The 23,914-nt window shown below is 40.9% G+C and overlaps 1 protein-coding gene across 1 annotated transcript in view; it reads right to left on the bottom strand.

Annotated features, from left to right (window-relative positions):
- The window catches only part of LOC124622570 (galactoside alpha-(1,2)-fucosyltransferase 2-like), a 105,192-nt gene that overhangs the window by 47,720 nt on the left and 33,558 nt on the right, over nucleotides 1-23,914 (bottom strand). The window contains exon 3 of the mRNA XM_047148318.1: nucleotides 16,237-16,409. Within this exon, the coding sequence (XP_047004274.1) occupies nucleotides 16,237-16,409 (173 nt within the window). The remainder of the gene's footprint in view (nucleotides 1-16,236; nucleotides 16,410-23,914) is intronic.

Below are 23,914 nucleotides of genomic sequence, written 5' to 3'. Positions count from 1 at the left end.
CTGATGACATTACTAGACGATAAAAGACAGCATCATCTGCAAACAACCTAAGACGGCTGCTCAGATTATCTCCTAAACTGTTTATATAGACAAGAAACAGCAGAGGACCTATAACACTACCCTGGGGAACGCCAGAACTCACTTTTGTTTTACTCGATGACTTTCCGTCTACGAACTGTGACCTCTCTGATAGGAAATCACGAATCCAATCACATAAATGAGACGATGTTTCACAAGCACGCAATTTGACTACAAGCCACTTGTGAGGTACAGTGTGAAAAGCTTCTGGATACCCAGAAGTACGAAATAAATTTGAACTCGCTTGTCAATAGTACTCAACACTTCGTATGAGTGAAGAGCTAGTTGTGTTTCACAAGAAAACGACGTTTTCTAAATCCGTGTTGATGTGTCAATAGACCGTTGTTTTTGAAGTAATACATAATGTTTGAACGCGATATTCACTATGTGATAAAAAGTATCTGGCACCCACAAAATCATAAGTTTTTCATATTAGGTGCATTGTGCTGCCACCTACTGCCAGGTACTACATATCAGCGACCTCAGTAGTAATCAGACATCATGAGCGAGCAGAATAGGACGCTCCGCGGAATTCACGGACTTCGAACGTGGTCAGGTGATTGGGTCTCACTTGTGTCATACGTCTGTACGCTAGATTTCCACACTCCTAAACATCCCTAGGTCCACTGTTTCCGATGAGATAGTGGAGTGGAAACGTGAAGGGACTCGTTCGGCACAAAATCGTACAGGTAGACCTCGTCTGTTGACTAACAGAGACCGCTGACAGTTGAAGAGGGTCATAATGTGTAATTTGCAGACATCTATCCAGACTATCACGCAGGAATTCCTAACTGCATCAGGATCCACTGAAAGTACTATGACAGTTAGGCGGGAGGTGAGAAAACTTGGATTTCATGGTCGAGCGGCTGCTCATAAGCCACACATCACGCCGGTAAATGCCAAACGACGCCTCTCGTCGTGTAAGGAGCGTAAACATTGGACGATCGAACAGTGGAAAAACATTGTGTGGAGTGACGAATACCGGTACACAATGTACCGATCCGATGGCGGGATGTGGATATGGCGAATGCCCGGTGAAAGCCATCTACCAGCGTGTGTAGCGCCAACAGTAAAATTCGGAGGCGTTGGTGTTATGGTGTGGTCGTGTTTTTCATGGAGAGGGCTTGCACCATTTGTTGTTTCGCGTGGCACTGTCACAGCACAGGGCTACGTTGATGTTTTAAGCACCTTGTTGCTTCCCACTGTTGAAGAGCAATTCGGGGATGGCGATTGCATCTTTCAACACGATTGGGCACCTGTTTACAATGCACGGACTGTGGCGGAGTGGTTACACAACAATAACATCCCTTTAATGGACTGCCCTGCACAGAGTCCTGACCTGAACCCTACAGAACACCTCTGGGATGTTGTGGAACGCCGACTTCATACCAGGCCTCACCGACCGACATTGATTCCTCACCTCAGTGCAGCACTCCATGAAGAATGGGCTGCCATTCCCAACGAAACCTTCCAGCACCTGATTGAACGTATGCCTGCGAGAGTGGAAGCTGTCATCAAGGCTAAGGGTGGACCAACACCACATTGAATTCCAGCATTACCGATGGATGGCGCCACGTACTTTTAAGTCATTTTCAGCCGGGTGTCCGGATACTTTTGATCACATAGTGTATGTTCCAAAATCCCGCTGCCTATCGACGTTAATGATACAGGCCTGTAATTGAGTGTATTGCTCTTATTTACCTCGTGATGACTGAGTGTTGTGTGATGTCCTTAGGTTAGTTAGGTTTAAGTAGTTCTAAGTTCTAGGGGACTGATGACCATAGATGTTAAGTCCCATAGTGCTCAGAGCCATTTGAACCATTTGAACCATTACTCTTATTGCCTTTCTTGAATATTGGTTGGACCTGTGCAAATATCCAATCTTTAAGTATGTATGTTTCGTTGAATGAGCGGTTGTGTATGATTGTTAGTAGGGAGCTATTGCATCAGCACACTCTCAAAGGATCCTAATTGGTATACAGTCTGGACTGTATCACTTGCTTTTCTTCTTTTTACGTTCCTTCACTGCTCCGAGAATAGCTATTATTAGGCTACTCATGCTGTTCTTGACTCGAATTACGGAATATTTACTTCGTTTTTCTTTTGGTGAGGGAATTTCGAAAGGCTGTGTTTAGTAACTCTAGCTTAGTAGCACTGTCGTCGATAGTATTTTCATTGCTATAGCGCAGAGAAGGCATTGATTACGTCTTTCCGCTAGCATACTTTATACAGGACCCGAACCTCTTTGGGTTCTCTGCCAGATTTCGACACAAAGTTTTCGTTGTGGAAATTACTATAAGTATCTCTCACTGAAGACCGCGCTAAATTTCGAGTTCTGTAGAAGGTCGCCAGTCTTGGAATTTTTACGTTTGTTAAAATTTGGCGTGCTTTTTTCGTTGTTTCTGTAGCAGTGTATCGACCCATTTTGTGTACCATGCTGGTTCAGCTCCGTCGTTTGTTAATTTATTTGGTATAAACCTCTCAATTGCTGCCGATTCTATTTCTTTGAATTCCAGCCTCATTTGGTTATACTTACCCTGTTAATTTGGAAGGAGTGGAGATTGTCTCTCAGGAAGTCTAGCGAATTTTTATTTGTTTTTTTGAATAGGTATATCTTTCGTTTATTTGTGGAGTATTTGGGGGTTACAATATTCAGTCTCGTTATGATAACCCTGTGTTTACTCATTCTTGTATTCGTTTTGGTGTTCGTTATTAATGCAGGACTATTTGTTGCTAAGAGGTAGAGTGTGTTTTCACAACCGTTTACTATTCGAGTGGGCTCAGGAAATAACTGCTAGAAATAATTTTCAGAGAGTGCGTTTAGCACAATTTCGGATGATATTTTATGCGTACCTCCGGGTTCAAACATGTGTTTTCGACAACATATCGAGGATAAATTGAAGTCACCACCAACTATAATTGTGAGTCGAGTACGTGTTTGAAATTAGACTCAAGTTTTCTTTTAATTTCCCAGAAATTGTATCATTTGAGTTGGAAATAGGATCTGATTATTATTTTATTCCGGTTGCCAAGAGTGACATTTTCCGCTGAACTTATCTCCGGTTTTAGACAGCTTCCATTGCGTATAACGATTTGAGCATCAGTGCTTACTATTACCGCTTGGAACTCTGGTACTTTCCCAACAGAGCTACAAAAATTTACAGCTGTTATACCGATTTTTTCCGGATCCAAGTTTTTCCTGTGTTCATTATCATGAACTTGGCGCACCATTCCACAACGGTAGTTATCGACAGACATCCTTCTCCACACACATTCTTCATTCTCCGCTGGATGTCTACCGGTGTTTGTCCTTCGGTAGCCAAGAAAAGAATAACAGCACTGTTTGGAAGCATTTAGTAATAACGTCGCCATAGTTTACGTTTCCGCATTTACCACACACACGTCGGAAAGACACGAATGCTACACTAATCCCCTGTGTACATGTCAGCGCTTATACACTCGCACCGGAGTCGCGCAGCGTTGCATATACGCTCCAGCAACGCCCTCAAACGAAACTGTTTGAGCAGCCCTTATATACGAAACAGTCAAAATCTTCTGTTGCTTTTAGACACGCATGAACTCGCCTTATGATGTACAGTCGTAACATTTAAAATTCTTCTAAATTTTGTCTAAGGGTATGTTCAAAATGGTTCAAATGGTTCTGAGCACTATGGGACTCAACTGCTGTGGTCATAAGTCCCCTAGAACTTAGAACTACTTAAACCTAACTAACCTAAGGACATCACACACATCCATGCTCGAGGCAGGATTCGAACCTGCGACCGTAGCGGTCGTGCGGTTCCAGACTGTAGCGCCTAGAACCGCTCGGCCACTCTGGCCGGCACTCTAAGGGTATGTCCCCACGACAATATGTAAAGTGTCTCTGCTCGAACATTTGAAATTCTGGTACATAAACTGATTCCCCGGTGTCTCCAGGGATAAACATCCAAAAGGGCGAATGTGCGAGCTGTAGTAGCACCCTTTCTCTGTGCCTGTCCGCCACGTTATACTTCACCCCATCTCTGTTAGTATGACTAGAGCTTGCATCTAGTAGCCGCCTTACCAATAAGTCACACGCTTCTTCTCACAAAGAGGGCACTTTCTACGGAATATCTGGAAGAGTATTCCGTAAGTACGCACATCAAAAACGTTTTGCTTCACCCCGGTTCCCAGAACTCCGCCGGCATCTGCGGACGAACGGTTCTAGGCGCTTCAGTCTGGAACCGCGCGACCACTATGGTCACAGGTTCGAATCCTGCATCGGGCATGGATGTTTATGATGTCCTTAGGTTAGTTAGGTTTAAGTAGTTCTAGGTCTAGGGGACTGATGACCTCAGATGTTAAGTCCCATAATGCTCAGAGCCATTTGAACCATTTGAACCCAGAACTCCTGTAGATTGACGTTGACTGTGGATATTGCATCACAGACACAGTCCCTTTGACTGTTCAGGGTTGTCACTACACTCGCCCAGAGATGTAAACAACCATGCATGAGCAGCGTCTATTAGAAGGAGGGGGTCCGACAGCTGATCAGTTCCAGTCATTCCACCAGGAAGGAGGCACACGGCTCGTGTGGTCTGTAGTTCAACCATGCCTAGACAATCAATTCCACGGTTCGATCGTGTCCGCATTGTTACTTTGTGCCAGGAAGGGCAATCAGCAAGGGAAGTGTCCAGGTGTCTCGGAGTGAACCAACGCAATGTTGTTTGGACATGGAGGAGATACAGAGAGACAGGAACTGTCGATGACATGCCTCGCTCCAGCCACCTAAGGTCTACTACTGCACTGGATGACCGCTACCTACGGATTATGTCTCGGAGGAACCCTGTCAGCAAAGCCACCAAGTTGAATAATGCTTTTCGTGCAGCCACAGGACGTCGTGTTACGACTCAAACTGTGCACAGTAGGCTCCATGATACACAACTTCACTCCCGACGTCCATGGTGAGGTCCATCTTTGCAACCATAACACCATGCAGCGTGGTACAGATGGGCCCAACAACATGCCGAATGGACCGCTCAGGATTGGCATCACGTTCTCTTCACCGATGAGTGTCGCATATGCCTTCAACCAGACAAACGTCGGAGACGTGTTTGGAGGCAACCCGATCAGGCTGAACGCCGTAGGCACAGTGTACAGCGAGTGCAGCGAGGTGGAGGTTCCCTGCTATTTTGGGGTGGCATTACGTAGGGTCGACGTACGCCGCTGCTGGGCATGGAAGGCGCCATAACGGCTGTACGATACGTGAATGCCATCCCCCGACCGCTAGTGCAACCATATCGGCAGTATATTGGCGAGACATTCGTCTTCATGGACGACAATTCGCGGCCCCATCGTGCACGTCTTGTGAATGACTTTCTTCAGGATAACGACATTGCTCGACTAGAGTGGCCAGCATGTTCTCCAGACATGAAACCTATCAGAACATGCCTGGGATAGATTGAAAAGGGCTGTTTATGGACGACGCGACCCACCAACCACTCTGAGGGATCTACACCGAATCGCCGTTGAGGAATGGGACAATCTGGACCAACAGTACCTTGATGAACTTGTGGATAGTATGCCACGACGAATACGGGCATGCATAAAAGCAAGAGGACTTGCTACTGGGTATTAGAGGTACCGATGTGTGCAGCAATCTGGACCACCACCTCTGAAGGTCTCGCTGTATGGTGGTACAACATGCAATGTGTGGTTTTCATGAGCACTGAAAAGGGCGGAAATGATGTTTATGTTGATCTCTATTCAAATTTTCTGTACAGGTTCAGGAATTCTCGGAACCGAGGTGATGCAAAACGTTTTTTGATGTGTATCTTATGTATGAGATATGTTGAATGGACGTACTGATCTGTCAGACACTCACGTACAGTTGTGACTCTCTTATCGGGCTTAATTTGGTGCCCACGGTTATTCCGAACATACTATGAAGATTTTTGTCAGGCCGCGGCTATCAAAATTTGCATTAGAATCTATCAAACATTTCTGCCTTTAACGGCTTATTCATTGACCGAAAATTAAACACTACCCTTCATACTTCTTTCTTCTCCTAAAACTTGCTGCATATGTAGACTATCCATAGGAGATACACGGCATGTAAGCAGTTTGCACAGCAAACCTTTATTAAACACTTTTTCATGGTGGGTTATTGAACTATGCAGCTGGTTGTTAAGTGAGCAACTACTGCGCTCCAGACTGAATGAATTTACACTTACAAAAACGTGAGATTAAACCTTTTAAACCGAACAACATGCACGAAATGTAATGAATATACTACAAGGAAAAGACAGAAAAAGGTAAACACTTAATTTGCTGCTCTGTAGACGTGTATCAGCAGAGAGCTGCGGCCTGACTGGCTTATTAAACGAACGACACTTGTTTCTAAAACAAAACAAATCAGAAACTACTGCGCTAATGACTGAATGAATTTATCCTTGCAAAATCTCGAGATTAAACCTCTTGAACAGAAAAATACGGCCGGCCAGTGTGGCCGTGCAGTTCTAGGCGCTTTAGTCTGGAGCCGCGTGACCGCTACGGTTGCAGGTTCGAATCCTGCCTCGGGCATGGATGTGTGTGATGTGTCCTTAGATTAGTTAGGTTTAAGTAGTTCTAAGTTCTAGGGGACTGATGGCCACAGATTTTAAGTCCCATAGTGCTCAGAGCCATTTGAACCATTTTGAGCCAGAAAAATACGCACGAAATTTAATAAATATAAATATAAAATATAGGAAAAGATAAACACGTAACTTGCCGCTCTGTAGATCTGTATCAGGCGAGAGTTGGAAGCTCACTCACTGGCTTACTAAACGAACGGACGCCTGGTTACGCTTGATCGTGGCATTGTATAGAAGTGTCGCTGAAATAATTAGCATCTCATTTAGACAATGAACTGCAACCATTTATTGCCGGAATGATGCCCATAGAGGAATTATGGGCAAAGTGTAAACAGATTATAAATCGTGCTCTGGACAAGTATGTGCGTAGTAAGTGCATTAAGGACGGAAGAGACCCACCGTCTATAGCGAAATGCGGAAAATGCTGAGGAAGCAAAGGCTGTTGCACTCTCGGTTCAAAAGAGGACGCGCAAATGATGACAGGCAAACGTTAGTAGAAAAGATCTATGCGCGAGGTATACAACTGTTACCTCCGTCACACCTTGGCTAAATATCTGGCGGAGAACCCGAAAAAATTCTGGTCCTAAGTAAAATCACTAAGCGGCTCTAAGGCTTCTCTCTCTCTCTCTCGTTATCCCAAGGAGATCCATGTGCCTCTCTTACTATTTTATGGTTGCATTTGTGATTTCTTTGATGAAAAAGTTTCAGCTGTGTAAAGAGAGAACATTAGCAATTGTAATGAAGAGTTTTAAAAGGCGTTTCAGGATGTATGCTCATCATCTTAGCAGTATAATATTCTATTCATAAATTGTTACACATGTACGTCAATTTTGTAGCTTTCCATTAGATGTCGTTAGGATAACTGGGAATTGAAAACTGAAAGAGGAGTGAAGGAGTGAGGCAACGCGGTTTCATATCAGCAAAACAAGTGTCAGTAGCTTCAGGTTTCGTCTTTAGATCATTAAACTAAGGGAACAAAGCAATAATATGTGTACATCGATCGCGTCCCAACCACATCCATTTTGGTGATGACTTTTTAATTTACAGGACCCGCTATGTTGTCTTCGACGGCGAGTGTTCATCAGAGACAAGGGTATATCGTCAGGAGTGTCCAATGGTAGTGTGATAGGATCGCTATTATTCTGTATGTGTATCAATGATCTGGCGGACAGGGTGGGTAGAAATCTGCAGCTGTTTGCTGATGACGCTGTGGTGTACCGCCAGGTGTCGAAAAATGTTCAAATGTGTGTGAAATCTTATGGGACTTAACTGCTAAGGTCATCAGTCCCTAAGCTTACACACTACTTAACCTAAATTATCCTAAGGACAAACACACACACACACCCATGCCCGAGGGAGGACTAGAACCTCCGCCGGGACCAGCCGCACAGTCCATGACTGCAGCTCCTTAGACCGCTCGGCTAATCCCGCGCGGCCCAAGTCTCAAACTTGAGTTCAAAAATGGTTCAAATGGCTCTGAGCACTATGGGACTTAACATCTTAGGTTATCAGTGCCCTATGACTTAGAACTACTTAAACCTAACTAACCTAAGGACTGCACACACATCCATGCCCGAGGCAGGATTCGAACCTGCGACCGTAGCAGTCGCGGGGTTCCGGACTGAAGCGCCTAGAACCGCACGTTCACTGCGGCCGGCTCGAACTTGAGTCATTGTGGCAGGAGACACAAGATGACTCAGACAAAATTCCTAGTTGATGTGATGATTGGCAGCTAGCCTAAAATGTGGAAAAATGTAAATTAATGAAGGTGAGTAAGAAAAACAAATCTGTAATGTTGGGACAGCATTAGTAGTGTCCTACATGACACAGACACACCGTGTAAATATCTGGGCATAACGCTGCGAAGCAATATGAAATGGAAGGACCATGTGAGGAATGTGGTAGGGAAGGCGAATGGTAGACTCCGGTTTATTGGGAGAATTTTACGAAAGTGTGATTCATCTGTAAAGGAGACCGCAGTAGGGCGCTAGTGCGACCTATTCTTGAGTGCTGTTAGAGTGTGTGGGATCCGTACCGGGTCGAATCAGAGGAAGATATCGAAGCAATTCAGAGGCAGACTGATAGGTTTGTTACCGGCGGATTCGAAAGACAAGCAAGTGTTACGGACCTCCATCAGGAACTCAAATGGGAGTCCCTGGAGGGAATGTGACGTTCTTTTCGAGAAACACTATCAAGAAAATTTAGAAACTGTAGGACGATTCTACAGCCACCAACATACATGTCACGTAAGGACCACGAAGATAAGATACGAGAAATTAGGGCCCATACGGAGGCATATAGACAGTCGTTTTTCCCTCGTTCTATTTACGAGTGGAACAGGAAAGTAAATGGTTCAAATGGCTCTGAGCACTATGGGACTCAACATCTTAGGTCATAAGTCCCCTAGAACTTAGAACTACTTAAACCTAACTAACCTAAGGACATCACACACACCCATGCCCGAGGCAGGATTCGAACCTGCGACCGTAGCAGTCCTGCGGTTCCGGACCGCAGCGCCAGAACCACTAGACCACCGCGGCCGGCAGGAAAGTAAATGACTAGTAGTGGTACAAGGTATTGTGGCATGCGCCCTATGGTGGCCTGCTGAGTGCGTATGTACTGAAAGTTTGCAAGCTCTGTATAACAACACTTACATTGATCTAAGACACTACGGCCATTCCTCACCGTGAGAATAAATGCCGCCTTATGGCGTTGCTGGCATCTGACTCGGAAGATATACAAAAGATACAGAGATGAATGGGGAACAATTCTAAAGACAATACAGGCTGCGAGGGGGAAATATAATGACATAATCGACTTTGGCAAAGAGTGGATTGTTACGGCTTGGTGACTGGGCAAAAGTATCTGGAAAGCGGCGAAGATGGTTGGTTGTCAGTATGCTACTGCCTTGAGCATCCACGGAAAGTGATTGAAGGACGGTGAAGCTACGAGTAGGTGACAAGGTGAGCATCCACACCTCATCACAGTACGTTGAGGTCGGAGGCTTGCCAGGTCTGTAAAGCAAGAAAGGCGACGGTGTATGGCGACAGAGTACAATGCACTAGCGTTTCGCAGCTCACTTTTCACCACAGAACGTGTGTTCCCTTGTTGACCTAATCACATAGTCAGTCACAACTGCAGTGGGGAATAAGTCGTGGAACAATGGAAACGTATCGCATGGTCGAATGAATTACATTTGTTGTTACACCAGGTCGATGGTCGTGCCTGGATACGCGGTCATCCAGAAGAATGGCTGCTCGAAACATGCGCCGTGCCAAGGACGCTGGTCGATGGGTTCAGGATTGTGTGATAAATGCCTGCAGCATCCGGTAGGATGAGTGGTGGGGCTGTTTCCTGGTGCGGCCCAGTAGATAGATACACATTACATCATTAGCAATGTGTGGCAGACTCGCTCCACTCTTGCGACTCAGCCCGGAGAAGGTTCGTAAGCATCGGCTTACACCATGCCGACAATTGGCAGTGTTAGCATCCCCTGATGCAGACGTCGGGCAGAGTGACGGTCAGTGTCCTATCAGTGGGCCACGGCCTTGACGTCAGCGACGCCCTGTGTTGTGCTGCGATTTGGTTCTGCAGTGGTGGACGCTCAAACTCTGGCCCCACGACGTCCACTGCTTAGGCGAAGGAAGACTGCCGTGCATGGGACATGACCCACTGCTCTCTGGCAGGAGTCTGATGGTGCCTTGCGCAGATGGCACGACAGCAGTGCTGTGGCAGTAAGCATCGCAAGGAAGCTCAGTGATAGCAGTGGCTGGCCTGACCTGGTCTCGAATCCATGGCTGCAGCTTGGAGGTGGCCAGTCCTCTTATTGTCTGGCATCGACCTGGAGTCATGGTTGTGCTGCTGGACTCTGAAACGGAACTGCCTCAAAATCCACAGCTATGTGGCTCTGGGGTTCACCTGTTACACTAAAGCCCCACACCTCGTCACGTAGCTCATAACATGAGTCTTGCCCTGGTGTTGTGATACTGCCCTCTTCACTCTGGCTATTACTGTTGCTTGGTGCTGTATTTTGCTGAGTACAGCTAGTCCATCTTGGAATTCTTTTGTGTACATGTTATTGTGACATACATGTCACCAAGTGCGCTTACTGACCAGTGGTTGCTACTGCTATACTTCACTTGGCAGCTTCTTCCAAATTGCTCCAAACAAGAACTAAGTAATGACTCTATGTATGTCATGGGCGATACTCACCTTCGCATCCATGTCAACACTGGAAGTAATCGAAGGCATAATGACAGCTGTGGAGTACATGAACATTACTGCGAACTACTTGCTTCTGTTCATGCTTGCTTTCTTCTCTGACGATGGCGGTATCTTCCAGCACGATAACTGTCCATGTCGCCCATCCACAGCCGTGCTACAGACGTTTGAGGAGCATGATTGTGAACCGACTTTGGTGCCTTGGCACCAATTTCATCTGATCTGAATCCGATGAGAAACACGCAATCGGGCGCCAGCTCCATGCCACAAACTGCTGGACTGTAATTTATGGCAATAGTGTGAACCGAGGGTAGACACCTAGTGCCACATATCTAGCGGCTTGTTCGAATCCACACACTATTAAGCAGGTGGTCAAAATGGATCAAATGGCTCTGAGCACTATGGGACTTAACATCTAAGGTCATCAGTCCCCTAGAACTGAGAACTACTTAAACCTAACTAACCTAAGGACACCACACACATCCATGCCCGAGGCAGGATTCAAACCTGCGACGGTAGGGGTCGCGCGGTTCCAGACTGAAGCGCCTGGAACTGCGCGGCCACTGCGGCCGGCTAAGCAGGTGGTCACAATCGTTTCGATCGTCAGTATGATTTATGATAATGATACGTGAATCTTTTAATGTGAAAAACATTCAGATCGGGAGGGCTGCTCAGCGTGCAGCAGGAAGACATATGTTGGGAATTAACAGCAGAGACAGAAAAACAAAGAAATTCAATAAAATGTAGTGAAAGGTGTAATCATGAGAGTAGCGAAAGTGTAATGGAGGTGAGTTCCAGGAGATGGAAGACTGAGGCGGCGATCCACTGGTAAATTCTTCGATCACTTTTTGGGGTGCTAACGATATTAGAGGATTTCTTCGTATGAAGCACGCAGCATTTTATCTTGGATGGATATAGAAGTAACTTCAGACGTGCTCCAGGAAAATGTGTAGGGACCATTGTTGTTCATGTTGCATATTAATGATCTGGCAGAATATGTGTTAATGTTAGCTTCAGACTTTTGCAGATGATGTAGATGTTTGTAAGGAAGGACTATATGAAAAACTTACGTAAGTATTCAAGCAGATTTTGATAAGATATCAAAGTGGTGTAGTGATCAGCAGCTTGATTTAAATGTTCTCAGATGAAGAAGCGAGTGCTTCACAAAACACAAAAACACAGTATCCTGACAACAGTATCAGTGAGTCGCAACTGGAATAAAATATCATACCAATGCCTCAGTGTAACAATTTGAGGGTATGTGAAAGGGAGCAATCACATAAGCTTAATCGTAAATAAAGCAAGTGAGAAATTGGAGTAATTGGTAGAATACTGCCAAAATGTACTTGGTCTAGAAACGAGATTGGTTACAAAGTACTCGGGCGGTGCATCCTAGAATATTGTTCTAATGTGAGGGAAGTAGATCCAGCATGGGGTTCACTAATGGCGATCGGTTTGTCTGGCACACGGGAGGGAATCACGGAAATTCTGAAGAACGTTAACTGGCAGACAGTCGATCATAGACGCCAAATATCCCACGAAAGCCTGCTTACAGAGTTTCAACAACCAGTACTGAGTGAGAAAGCTAGGAATGCACCACTGCCTCATACGTAACGCTCCAGTAACGACCGCGTAGATAAGATTAGAAGCATGTTATTCTCACCGCCTTAAATACCCGAATAGAACAGGAAGGAAACCTGTTGTTGTTGTTCTTGTGGTCTTCAGTCCTGAGACTGGTTTGATGCAGCTCTCCATGTTACTCTATCCTGTGCAAGCTTCTTCATCTCTCAAAACGTACTGCAGCCTGCATCCTTCTGAATCAGTTTAGTGTATTCATCTCTTGGTCTCCCTCTACGATTTTTACCCTCCACGCTGCCCTCCAATACTAAATTGGTGATCCCTTGATGCCTCAGAACATGTCCTACCAACCGATCCCTTCTTCTTGTCAAGTTGTGCCACAAGCTTCTCTTCTCCCCAGTCCTATTCAATACTTCCTCATTAGTTACGTGATCTACCCATCTAATCTTCAGCATTCTTCTGTAGCACCACATTTCAAAGGCTTCTATTCTCTTCTTGTCCAAACTATTTATCATCCATGTTTCACTTCCATACATGGCTACATTCCATACAAATACTTTCAGAAACGACTTCCTGACATTTAAAACTATACTCGATGTTAACAAATTTCTCTTCTTGAGAAACGCTTTCCTTGCCATTGCCAGTCTACATTTTATATCCTCTCTACTTCGACCATCATCAGTTACTTTGCTCCCCAAATAGCAAAACTACTTTACTACTTTAAGTGTCTCATTTTCTAATCTAATTCCCTCAGCATTGCCCGACTTAATTCGACTACATTCCATTATCCTCGTTTTGCTTTTGTTGATGTTCATCTTATATTCTCCCTTCAAGACACTGTCCATTCCGATCAACTGCTCTTCCAAGTCCTTTGCTGTCTCTGACAGAATTACAAGGTCATCGGCGAACCTTAAAGTTTTTATTTCTTCTCCATGGATTTTAATACCTACTCCGAATTTTTCTTTTGTTTCCTTTACTGCTTGCTCGATATACAGGGTGATTCAAAAAGAATACCACAACCTTAGGAATTTAAAACTCTGCAACGACAAAAGGCAGAGCTAAGCACTATCTGTCGGCGAATTAAGGGAGCTATAAAGTTTCATTTAGTGCACGAAGACAAATAGCACAATCTCTCGCTGTATGCGGGCGTGCATTATCTTGATGAAATGTAAGCCAAGGATGGCTTAAAATGAGGGGCAACAAAACAGGGAGTAAAATGTCGTCGATGTACCGCTGTGTTGTAAGAGTGCCGCAAATGACAGCCAAACGGGTCCTGCTAAGGAAAGAAATAGCACCCTAGACCATCTCTCCTGGTTATCGGGACGTATGACGGGCGACAGTCGAGTTCATATCCCACTGGTGTCTGGGGCGTCTCCAGACACGTTTTCGCTGGTCATTGGGGCTCAGTTACAAGCAGGATTCTTCACTGGAGACAATTATACTCCAGTCAATTAGATTCCAGGTCAGATGTGCCCGACAACACTGCACACGAGCTTGTTGGTGTACAGAGGTCAATAGTAGTGGTCGCAAGGGGCGCCGGGAGTTCAGCCTCTTTCTGTGAGCCATTGTGGTCACTGAAGCACCAGTTGCAAGTCGGCTCGCTGATAATGATGAATTCGGGGCTCTGATTGCCTCTCGGACGATTCCTCGGTTCTCAAGTTTTGTCGTCTCTCTGGTCGACCGCTTCCTACTTGAAGCTGTGTTCGGCTGTGGTTCACCCATATGTGCCAATATCGTCGGATTGTGGCATCACTTCTATTCAAACATCAAGCGATATGTCGATTACTCCAACCGGTTTCTTTGGGCCCAGCTACACGTCCTCTCTCAAATGCTGACATCTGCTTATATTGTTCACGCTCCTAGTTGGGAGGCGTAGTTGCTATCCAACTGAGTACACGGAATGAGGCCCTGGTATCGACATGTTCCCTGTTTACCACCCTTGCCAGCTGAGCGGTGAAACTACGTTGCATCTTCACACATTCATCCATCGGCCGCCAAAGTTTACAGTTTTGTATTTTCCGTCGATACCTTGTTGAATATCACTTTGGGCCCTCTTTGCATAGTTATTTCGTGTTGCGTCGTTTTTTTTTTTTTTTGCCTTAGAGTATATAAAAGAAAAAGTACAGTATTGAGGATGTTCTACAGTATTGTTGGTGACTGTAATTCCTAGGCTTTTAGTTGAATATTAAATTTGTGTGATTTATCGTGCAACCGAAATTTAACAGAATTTATTTAGTACTCATGTGGATGATCTCACATTTTTTACATTGCCATTTCTCGTGTGATGTAAATATCTTGTGTAGATCATTTTGCATTTCGCTTTGCTCTTTTATATAGTAAACTATATAGTAAACGATAGTAACATCTGCAAACAACCCAATATGGCTGTTCAGATTACCTACTACGTTGTTTATGTGGATTACGTATAGCACAAGGCCTATAACACTTCCTTGGTCTCTTCAGATATCACTTCAGTTTCACCTTATGACATCCCGTCATTCATCGACATTGTTTGGAGGAAGCTGTGCCACTGCAGCATAAAAGTTGCAAAACAGTCGAACTTCTTCTCTATCCCTATATTCCTCCGTTGATCTCAGTTCTTGTATTTTTTTCCACAGGCGTTGGTTGAAGTGAAAATTGCTACCGGAAAGAAATGCATAAGCGAACACTGTTTTCATAGTTTTCTTAATAGTGATTTCAAAGTCTAGCACTGCACTGTGACCACCCTGACATCGCATTTTTCAATCCAGCAAAGGTCTTTCATACGCATTTTGACTTTTGTGTGGTAGCAAAGCAAATAAAACAGGAAAGAACTTCGTGTCTTCTTCCGTGGTACCGAGGTCAACGTGACTTTTCTTACAGGAACTCACAAATCCAGTCGAATAACCAAGACGATACTCCACAGGCACGGAAATTGATTAGAAGCCACTTGTGAGGAACGAAAAAAAACGAGATCCTTGTACAGGCCTTGAAGGTCCAAGGGCCCAAGGTATGCTGTATCTTGTCTGCCTTGCGGATGCGGTATGGAGAAGCATGTGATCAGCACACCACTCTCCCGGTCATTTTCCAGACCGGAGAGCCGCTACTTCTCAGTCATGTAGCTCGTCAGCTGGCATCGCAAGGCTCAATACACCCCCTACGAGTCCTCCCACCAGCGAAAAATCCTTCGCTCTACCGGGAATCGAGCCGCGTGGGATTAGCCGAGCCGTCTAAGGCGCTGCAGTCATGGACTGTGCGGCTGGTCCCTGCGGAGGTTCGAGCCCTCCCTTGGGCATGGGTGCGTGTGTTTGTCCTTAGGATAATTTAGGTTAAGTAGTGTGACCTTAGCAGTTAAGTCCCATAAGATTTCACACACATTTGGACATTTTTGAACCGGGAATCGAGCGGGGGTCGTCTGCCTGGCAATAATCTGTACTGACTACTCAGCTATAGACGCTAACAACGGTGTCAAAAGCCTTCTGGAAACCTAGAAATATGGAATCACCTCACGATCTCTTGTCGATAGCGCTCTTGTCAGTCCAAGTTTTGCTAGTTTTGCTAGTTTTGGTTGTATCTTTTCTTGGAAAGCAGAATGATCATGGATATTCTTCTTTCTGTGGAGTATTTTTAGGGATAGCCATTCGTGTTATACCCATATCTAGCAGGTCTTTTTCTACCTCAGCGAAGCATTCCTCCTCGATTTTATTAAATTATTTTCAGTATAGAAACTCAGCAGAACTATTTTAATTGCAAAACCACACATACTTACTCGAAGACGATGGGCACGTGCAGCTCCTTGGCGTGTGCGACAACCTCCGCTAGCGACTCCGTCTCTAGGTCGACCTTGAAGAGGCGCCGGCCAGCCTCCTCCAAGGCGTCCTCGGGGCACCCCGACTGCGAGAGGAACTCGAGCATGTCCGGCACACCCAGCGGCTCGAACACCTGCCGATAAGTCGATACGTCATCGTTAAGGCTGTGGAGGGTATTCCCGCACCAAAGCATGCACTGCTGGCTGTAAACCACTCATACAACGTAAACAGTGGGGAAATGTGAAAAAGAGGTTCGAATATTGACCAGGGTTATCTCCAACAGGTGACCATAAGAAGAAATGAGAGGATCCACTGATGAGCCGAAACATGATGACCACCGCCCACAGAGGGACTGAGTGCTGCCTAGTGAGACTGGGAGCACGCGGCATGGTAAGGAAAGGTTGAAATACAGGTAGAAACGAATACGGAATCTATCGGGTGATACGGGCCACAAGTGGAGGAATTCGCTGATGTAAGTGACCTCGGCAAGAAGCAGCTCGCTGTGAGCCAGCGATTGGGAAAGAGTATCTCTGAAACAGCAAAACTTGTCGTCTGTTTACATGTTCCTGTCGTGAGTATGTAAGGTAACTGGTTGAAGGACGGTGAAACGACGCGTAGGGACAGACGTCCACATCTCATCAGAGACAGGATGTTTGGACGCTCTGTTAAGCAGAATAGGCGGCGATCTGTGGGAGATCTGACGACAGAGTACAATGGAGGTGCGGGCACAAGTGTTTCAAAGCACTCCATTCAGCGTACTTCTTTGAATATGTGGTTCCAGAGTTGAAGACTACTGCATATTCCAACGTTGACTCGATGACACCATCAATTACGATTGCGTTATTGCAGTGGACACAAGTTCATTGAGATTGGACTATGGATTAATGGAGGCGTGTTGCTTGATCGGAATCATGTTTCTTTGCAGGCTGGTGCAGGCAGTATTATACTATGGTGATCATACATCTGAGTTGCCATGGCACCATAGGAAGTAATTGAAGACATCATGGCAGTTTCGCACTGTGTAAATATTATCTTGCAGCAGTACCATAGTGTCCTCTTGATGTTGGGCATGTCAAAGCTGGCATCCGGTGGAGGGAGGCTTTGACCAGCCTGTAGCTTCTGACTTGGTCATTTCTTAATCTATCTAAAGTGGCTTGTGGTCAGAGCTGGTACTTTCCCAGGCACTTTCCCATCCACTTTCCCAGTATACCTGGTCTTGTCAAACACTCGTTAGAGAACAAAGTTGTAACAGGAAATAGCACTTTCATACGAGTGTCAGAAATAGAAAGTGATTGACGGAAAAACATGATCTGCACCTCTGGGGCTAATGGCCTGAAATGCCTCAACGAAAAACAATTTTGTGGAAATTGTTGGAGACTGCAAGCTTTGGGCGTCGACCAACGCCCTCCCGGATGAAGGAGGCACATTGGTGACTGTTTAGTTTGGGGATTTTGCTACCATTCTCGTAACGCTCACAACGTAACTTTTCTGCTTTTGATAAGACTATTTTGTGCCTGTATTTTAATTGAATATCGTAGGACCACTTCCCCTTTATTTGAGATCCCCTTTCTTGAATAAATATTATTCAACAATTCTCTGTCGCCTGTATCAATAGAAAATATGTTATTGAATTATTCGTTTAACTTTTACTTTGCATTTCTGTGTATTTTATTAACTCGCAATTCTAGCCAATGCACAGACTATTTGACAGCAGGATCACAGCTACAGGTTATTACGTGCAGCGAATTAACGGCGAGGCATGAAAGCAGACTGTGCGGTTTGACTCTATGACTACATGGAGCTACTCTTTTTAAACAGAGCTATGCATAGTCCCAGTACCGAAAGTACGAGTAACCGCACATAAAGAAGCATCTGGTTTGCTCGTATGACATGCTGTTTAGGTACTGTTGCAACTTTCCAAACGGTTGAACATGGAATGTACAGCGGTTATGACACAGTAGTATACTGCTTGAAGATCGTATGTTGTGTCTAGGATTCTCAACCATGACAATGGCAACTTCTTCTGCAATTTGTGGCGCAATTGGCCGTCGGCGTCCCCTAGAGCAATTTTCAAATCGCTGTTAACTTGAACCCCAATCATCATCTTCAGTCCTGCTGCAGAACTTCAGTCCTGCTGCAGAACATGGACCTTCTGTATTCCTATAATGCCTCGATATGTGGGAAGAGCAGCAGCCGTATTGCTGTTGTTTTGATAAAACAGCTTTACGAGCAAAGCCTTGCTTCTCCATCTTGTGAAAAAGTTACCTAGAACCTACACTTATCATCTACTATGGTCCAATTTTCAGGGCTAACTCATTTATTTTCATTTAAAAAAACATGTTTTACACTTACTTAGAAAAAATTAAGAAATAGATTTTTTATTATGATACACAATTATTATAAAATTTTTCCTCAAAAAAGGTGAATGTAAGAAAATGAATGTAATATTTTTTTATAAATGGTACACATAAGAAAAAACATGAACTGAATTACAGTGAATATAAGCAATCATTTCCTCACCTGAAATTATTTTAATTATTTCCTCTTGAGCAGCTGTAAGATTTTAATAAACTGTTGTTTGTAAATGTTTTTTAAGACAAGGTTTAGTTACAGTTCCACCACATTCACATGTCACCTTAATTTTCTGGTAGTAAGATACACTTTCTTTACATATCAACAATATCTATGTTTTTGATACTTATCTCTATCAACTTCAGTAATATTCTTTTCATTCAGTCAGTTACCACACTGCTTTGGGTGTTTGGTATTGTATATTCAATAGAAAACAAACATTTTAAAAAAATTTTCAGAGTGAATTATAGGTCATGAATTTCATTGTTTCTATTTTTAAGTTTCATCATTCATCTGCATTTCAGTTTCATCTGTCCTCCTTCAACCAATCGGAAATCCCAATCAGTAATTAAGTTAGAATATCTGGTAAAATAATCTTAAACTTATTATTAAGTGCCATTCAAATTTTTCTCTATATCTAGTTTTTTAAAATATTCACAAGTAATACTATATAAAACCATTATCTCTAACTCATTTTTAAAATCTCTTTTGAGACACTTGTGTTGTTGAGCTACTTGATTAGTCTCTATTTATCTAGAAAAAAATTATCAGATTTTTACTGTGTGTAATGCCTATGTGATAATGTATGTATATTATTTTCCAAAACAAGACTTTTGTCATTATGAGGACTCAATGTCTTTTTGTTTATTTCAAATGTATAGACTACATGTATTTCACTTAGAATCATATTAACTATTCTGTACTGTTCTCTATTGTTAAACAATCAACCTTTATAATATTCTAAACTTATTCTATTTTTAACAATATATTCCTTAACTCCTATAGATTTTCTTCTATTTGATCATCAACATTATGAGCATACATTTTTGCTCTTAGACTGCAACATCCTTCCGTTATTTTTCCATTGTATTCATCTTTTTACTTACTTAAAACTTTCTTATTTACATGTGGAATTTCTTGAATATTATCTGTTGGATAATCACTTGTACAAAGTAATCAATCATTGATTTCATATGTTTATAAAAATCTTTAGTTTTAATATTGTAAATGTAACTGTCTGTGTCTTGATAATGATAATGAATATTTTGTCCCTCTTTTGGTTCCATTACTTTATAGTGAAAATCATACCTCAGTTCTTTAGATAAATCAAGTATACTCATACCAACATAGATAGGATTACTAAATGTAATTTTTATTTTGTTCATAGGAAAAGCAGCAAGATTTTGATTAAACATTTTTCTTCCTTTAAAGTTTGGTTTTGCTATAAGCTTATCACACTTTTCTTCATCTGATACTAACTTTATATCCACTCTATTTCTAACATTTTCCACTGTCTTGCCAAATACACATCTATTCATCAATTTGTAGAAATCTTTTCCAAAATCATTTTTGGCTTTAGGTTCCATCTCTACATTTCAATCTGTATGCTTTGCATCCAATCTGATTGTTTAAATTTTTAAACTCTATTACTTTTGTTAATTTATTTGCTAATGGTAGACACTGTTTAAGAATTCTATAGTGACCTACATAATTATTTTTATTTTCTATCATACTTAATAATTTCCTTTATTTAGTTCCTGGCACGATTTCATTTTCAGGAGCTAATGGTAAATCTTTGTGTAAAATATGTAATACTTTTCGATATTCTAAATCTAATTCAAAAACATATCCAATTTTAACACATTTCAGTGATTTTTGTACAATCAAAACTATTTGCTTCTTCCCATTAAAAGCCATAATATGGTAAACATTACTAATAGCATAACCATATAAATTATTCACATCTGAATATGCTAAAATATTCTATATCTTTTTAGCATCATAATCGCTTATATATTTACTTTCACTTTAACATATCTCTTACAACACTCTGATATTTCTCCTCTTATTCCCTTTTCAACCATTAAAATCATATCATAATCATGTAATAAATCAAGTGGTTGCTTAGCCATTCTCAACACTGAATCCCGAAAAAACCTGGTTCTGTAAATACAAAGATGGATAAAGATGATATGCTTTTATACAAGTCCACCTAAACTTTTCAATTACATCAGACAGTAACAATACATCATTTTTAAGATACAGATATTGATATTTACCAATATTTTTTATATTAAATTTTTCGCAAATTAATTTTGCATGTTTACCCTCTTCATCACTTATTTCACAGTCAGGGAGTTCAGTATAAAATTCTTGTTTTGTTGGAAGTTTTGTCTCTTCAATCTTTTTCCGAGAATCCATGTAAAAATATGGATATACACCTTTTTTGATCACTAGATTGAATAACTGTTTGTGAGAAATTTTTTAAATACTTTTCACTTGATCCTTTTTGAAATTTGAAGAAAGTGTGTTAAGTGATTGAACTATAAATTTAAATATATTAATAAATCTCATCTTCAAATTTCCTGTCTTCTTACCAAAACTATGTATCTATCATAATTATTTGGTTTTAAATTTATTCATTTTTTTATCATAACAAAATTCTTTTACAAACAGATGCGACACATATGTAGATAAATTATGCAAATAAATTGATATGAAACTAGGATGTTTTAACTGTAAATTACAGCTATTACATAATGGATTTATAAATGATAAAGGTAACCAACCTTTTTCTGTTGAATGATGACATTTATACAATGTACATTTTTATCGATCTAGCATAGCTTGATTGTTCTTCAGGAATTAATGGTTTCATTTCTTCAATTTCAGAATAAATCTTCAAATTTCTTCGTTTCCTTGTTTTTTACATTCAATAATTTTCTTACGTCAATTTGTCCCTCTATAAACAAAAAGGTTTTTCACGTTTTTGATATTTCATTTTATATGAATTCTCTAGATTTGATTGAAAGCTGTAAATATTTAATTATAAACATTCAAAATCAACATAAATAACAAATGGAACGTTTTTTGTATATTGCCAATTTTAAAATGAATATATAAAACTACCTTTGGAATTTTTGCCTTTAATGGTTTGTTAAATAAACAGTGTGATGCTTGATTGCTTAATTTCTCGTTACTAGTGAATTTGGGTAAACATACATCACAAATTTTAGTTCTTCATGATTATTTATTTTGCTTGATACAAGTCTAAATAAATTTTTTACCTAACAATAATGTGAATTAATTCTATTCTTGAAATAGAGGAGATTTACTTGTTTCTCTCATAATTTTCGTGATTTTTAATAAATACAGTAGATAGTCTTCATCAAATGAATAAACATTAATAGGTACATTAATTTTAGTCTTGAATTTTGGAATATAGTCAAATACTGCAGGATATACAAAATTTTCAATTTTCAAATCAAACCAGAACAACATTTTTATATTTTGTAACTCTTTCTGCATTTTCACATACAGGATATAATGCAGATTTTATAGCCCACAGAAAACATTTTTGATCTTTATTTTTCAGAGTAATACATACTTTTTTACTTTCTATTTAATCTGGTAGTTCAATGTAAGATGATCCTCTCAATGGATCTTTTCTGTTAATTCCTAGTTGTAAACAAATAACTGTAGTTCATGGCCATCTTGATCCTTGTGATTGAAAATTAAAATTTGTTTATAAAATAATCTGTTTACTTTTCTCTCTTTCATTTGTCACCTATTCGAAAATGGAATTCCATCATATTTCTGTTTGTCTGTATTTGGTACCCACAATAACATTTAAAAGTTACTCTCAATCTGTGATGTACTTTTAACTGTTTTTTACAATTTTCATAATTTTCGGTTAACTGCAGTCAAGAAATGATTAGGTTCAACTGAGTTTATTTTCAAAATAAATCTATTTGCTTATGCAATATCAACTAGATAATTATGAACTGTTTTTCTGTTGCTTAGTTTCTCAAATAAAATAGAATCAAACTAAAATAATTTTTTATCAGTAATTCTAGTTTTTTAGTTCACAAACAAATTGGTTGAAAATGGAAACATTTCTTTGTAGTGGATTAGTTTCATTATTTTGAAAAATTTCACTACCACATTCAATTTTGTAATAAGTTAATTTTTTCCAAACCCTTCCAACTTCCATTAGATAATGTCCATTAGTAAATCTAATTAGATCAGCTTTATTTACTTTACTATAACCTTGTAAATTATTTATTTCAAAATAATAATGAAGTTGAATAACTGCATTTCTACATTTTTGCTTCCCAATTTATATAAAATAAAATTCACTAGATTTGTAAAAAATAACCTTCTAAATTCGACCAATAAGAAACTTTATGTAACAGATATTTAAAAATTAAGTACAAGATGATTCTCTTTTCTTATTTTTCATACACTCCAAACTACATTTTATTCATTCGTTATTGTGGCTATCCTTATGTGACTGATTAACATCGAAACAATTGTGTTTTTAATCTCTTGATAAGCTTTCTTTTTTTATTTTATTTCTTTTGCTTGTTTTTCATCATTACTCACCGAAAATATTTTCGAATGTTCAATGCTCGGAATTCGTTGTAAGTGATTTTTGTAATAATATTTAGAAATATTTTTTCCGCATACACAAGGAATTCGTTTTCTGTTGTAATTTCTAACATGGTATTCGTTTACACATTGTCTACACATCGTTTTATAACCAGTTTTGTGTATTTTTGTGAAGTAAAATTATCAATTGGCTTATCGCTATTACAGTATTTACAAAATTTGGGTTTAACACAACACTGTTCAGGTTGATGAACCTGCTCCATTATATAGAAAAACATTTTATCAGGCAAACAAAAAGCCTATTATCGACGCCATTTCTTCTAAATGGGGTCAAATATTGATCTAATCAACAACATGCTTACATATGATAATAATAAGTGTTTATGATCATTGATGAAAAGGATAATCCATGGTTTAAAGCAAAAGATGTTACTAAACTTTTAGAATTTACAAATACAAGAGACCAAGTAGATATTGAAGACCAGAAAACTTATACTGAATTGAAAACTTTATCAAGTATTGATAAGTATATACAACCTCATACAGTTTTCATTAATAAGTAAAGGAATAAATTCATTAGTACAGAAACATATAACAATTACTTCAAAAAATGAAATAGAAAACCTCTTTAGTGATTTTGATTTAAAATTAAATTTAGGCACACAAACAAAGGAG

Source organism: Schistocerca americana, chromosome 7 (assembly GCF_021461395.2).
Source record: "Schistocerca americana isolate TAMUIC-IGC-003095 chromosome 7, iqSchAmer2.1, whole genome shotgun sequence".
Classification (NCBI taxonomy): domain Eukaryota; kingdom Metazoa; phylum Arthropoda; class Insecta; order Orthoptera; family Acrididae; genus Schistocerca; species Schistocerca americana.
Note: the sequence above shows the minus strand (reverse complement) of the source record. Positions and strands in the feature narration are given on the sequence as shown.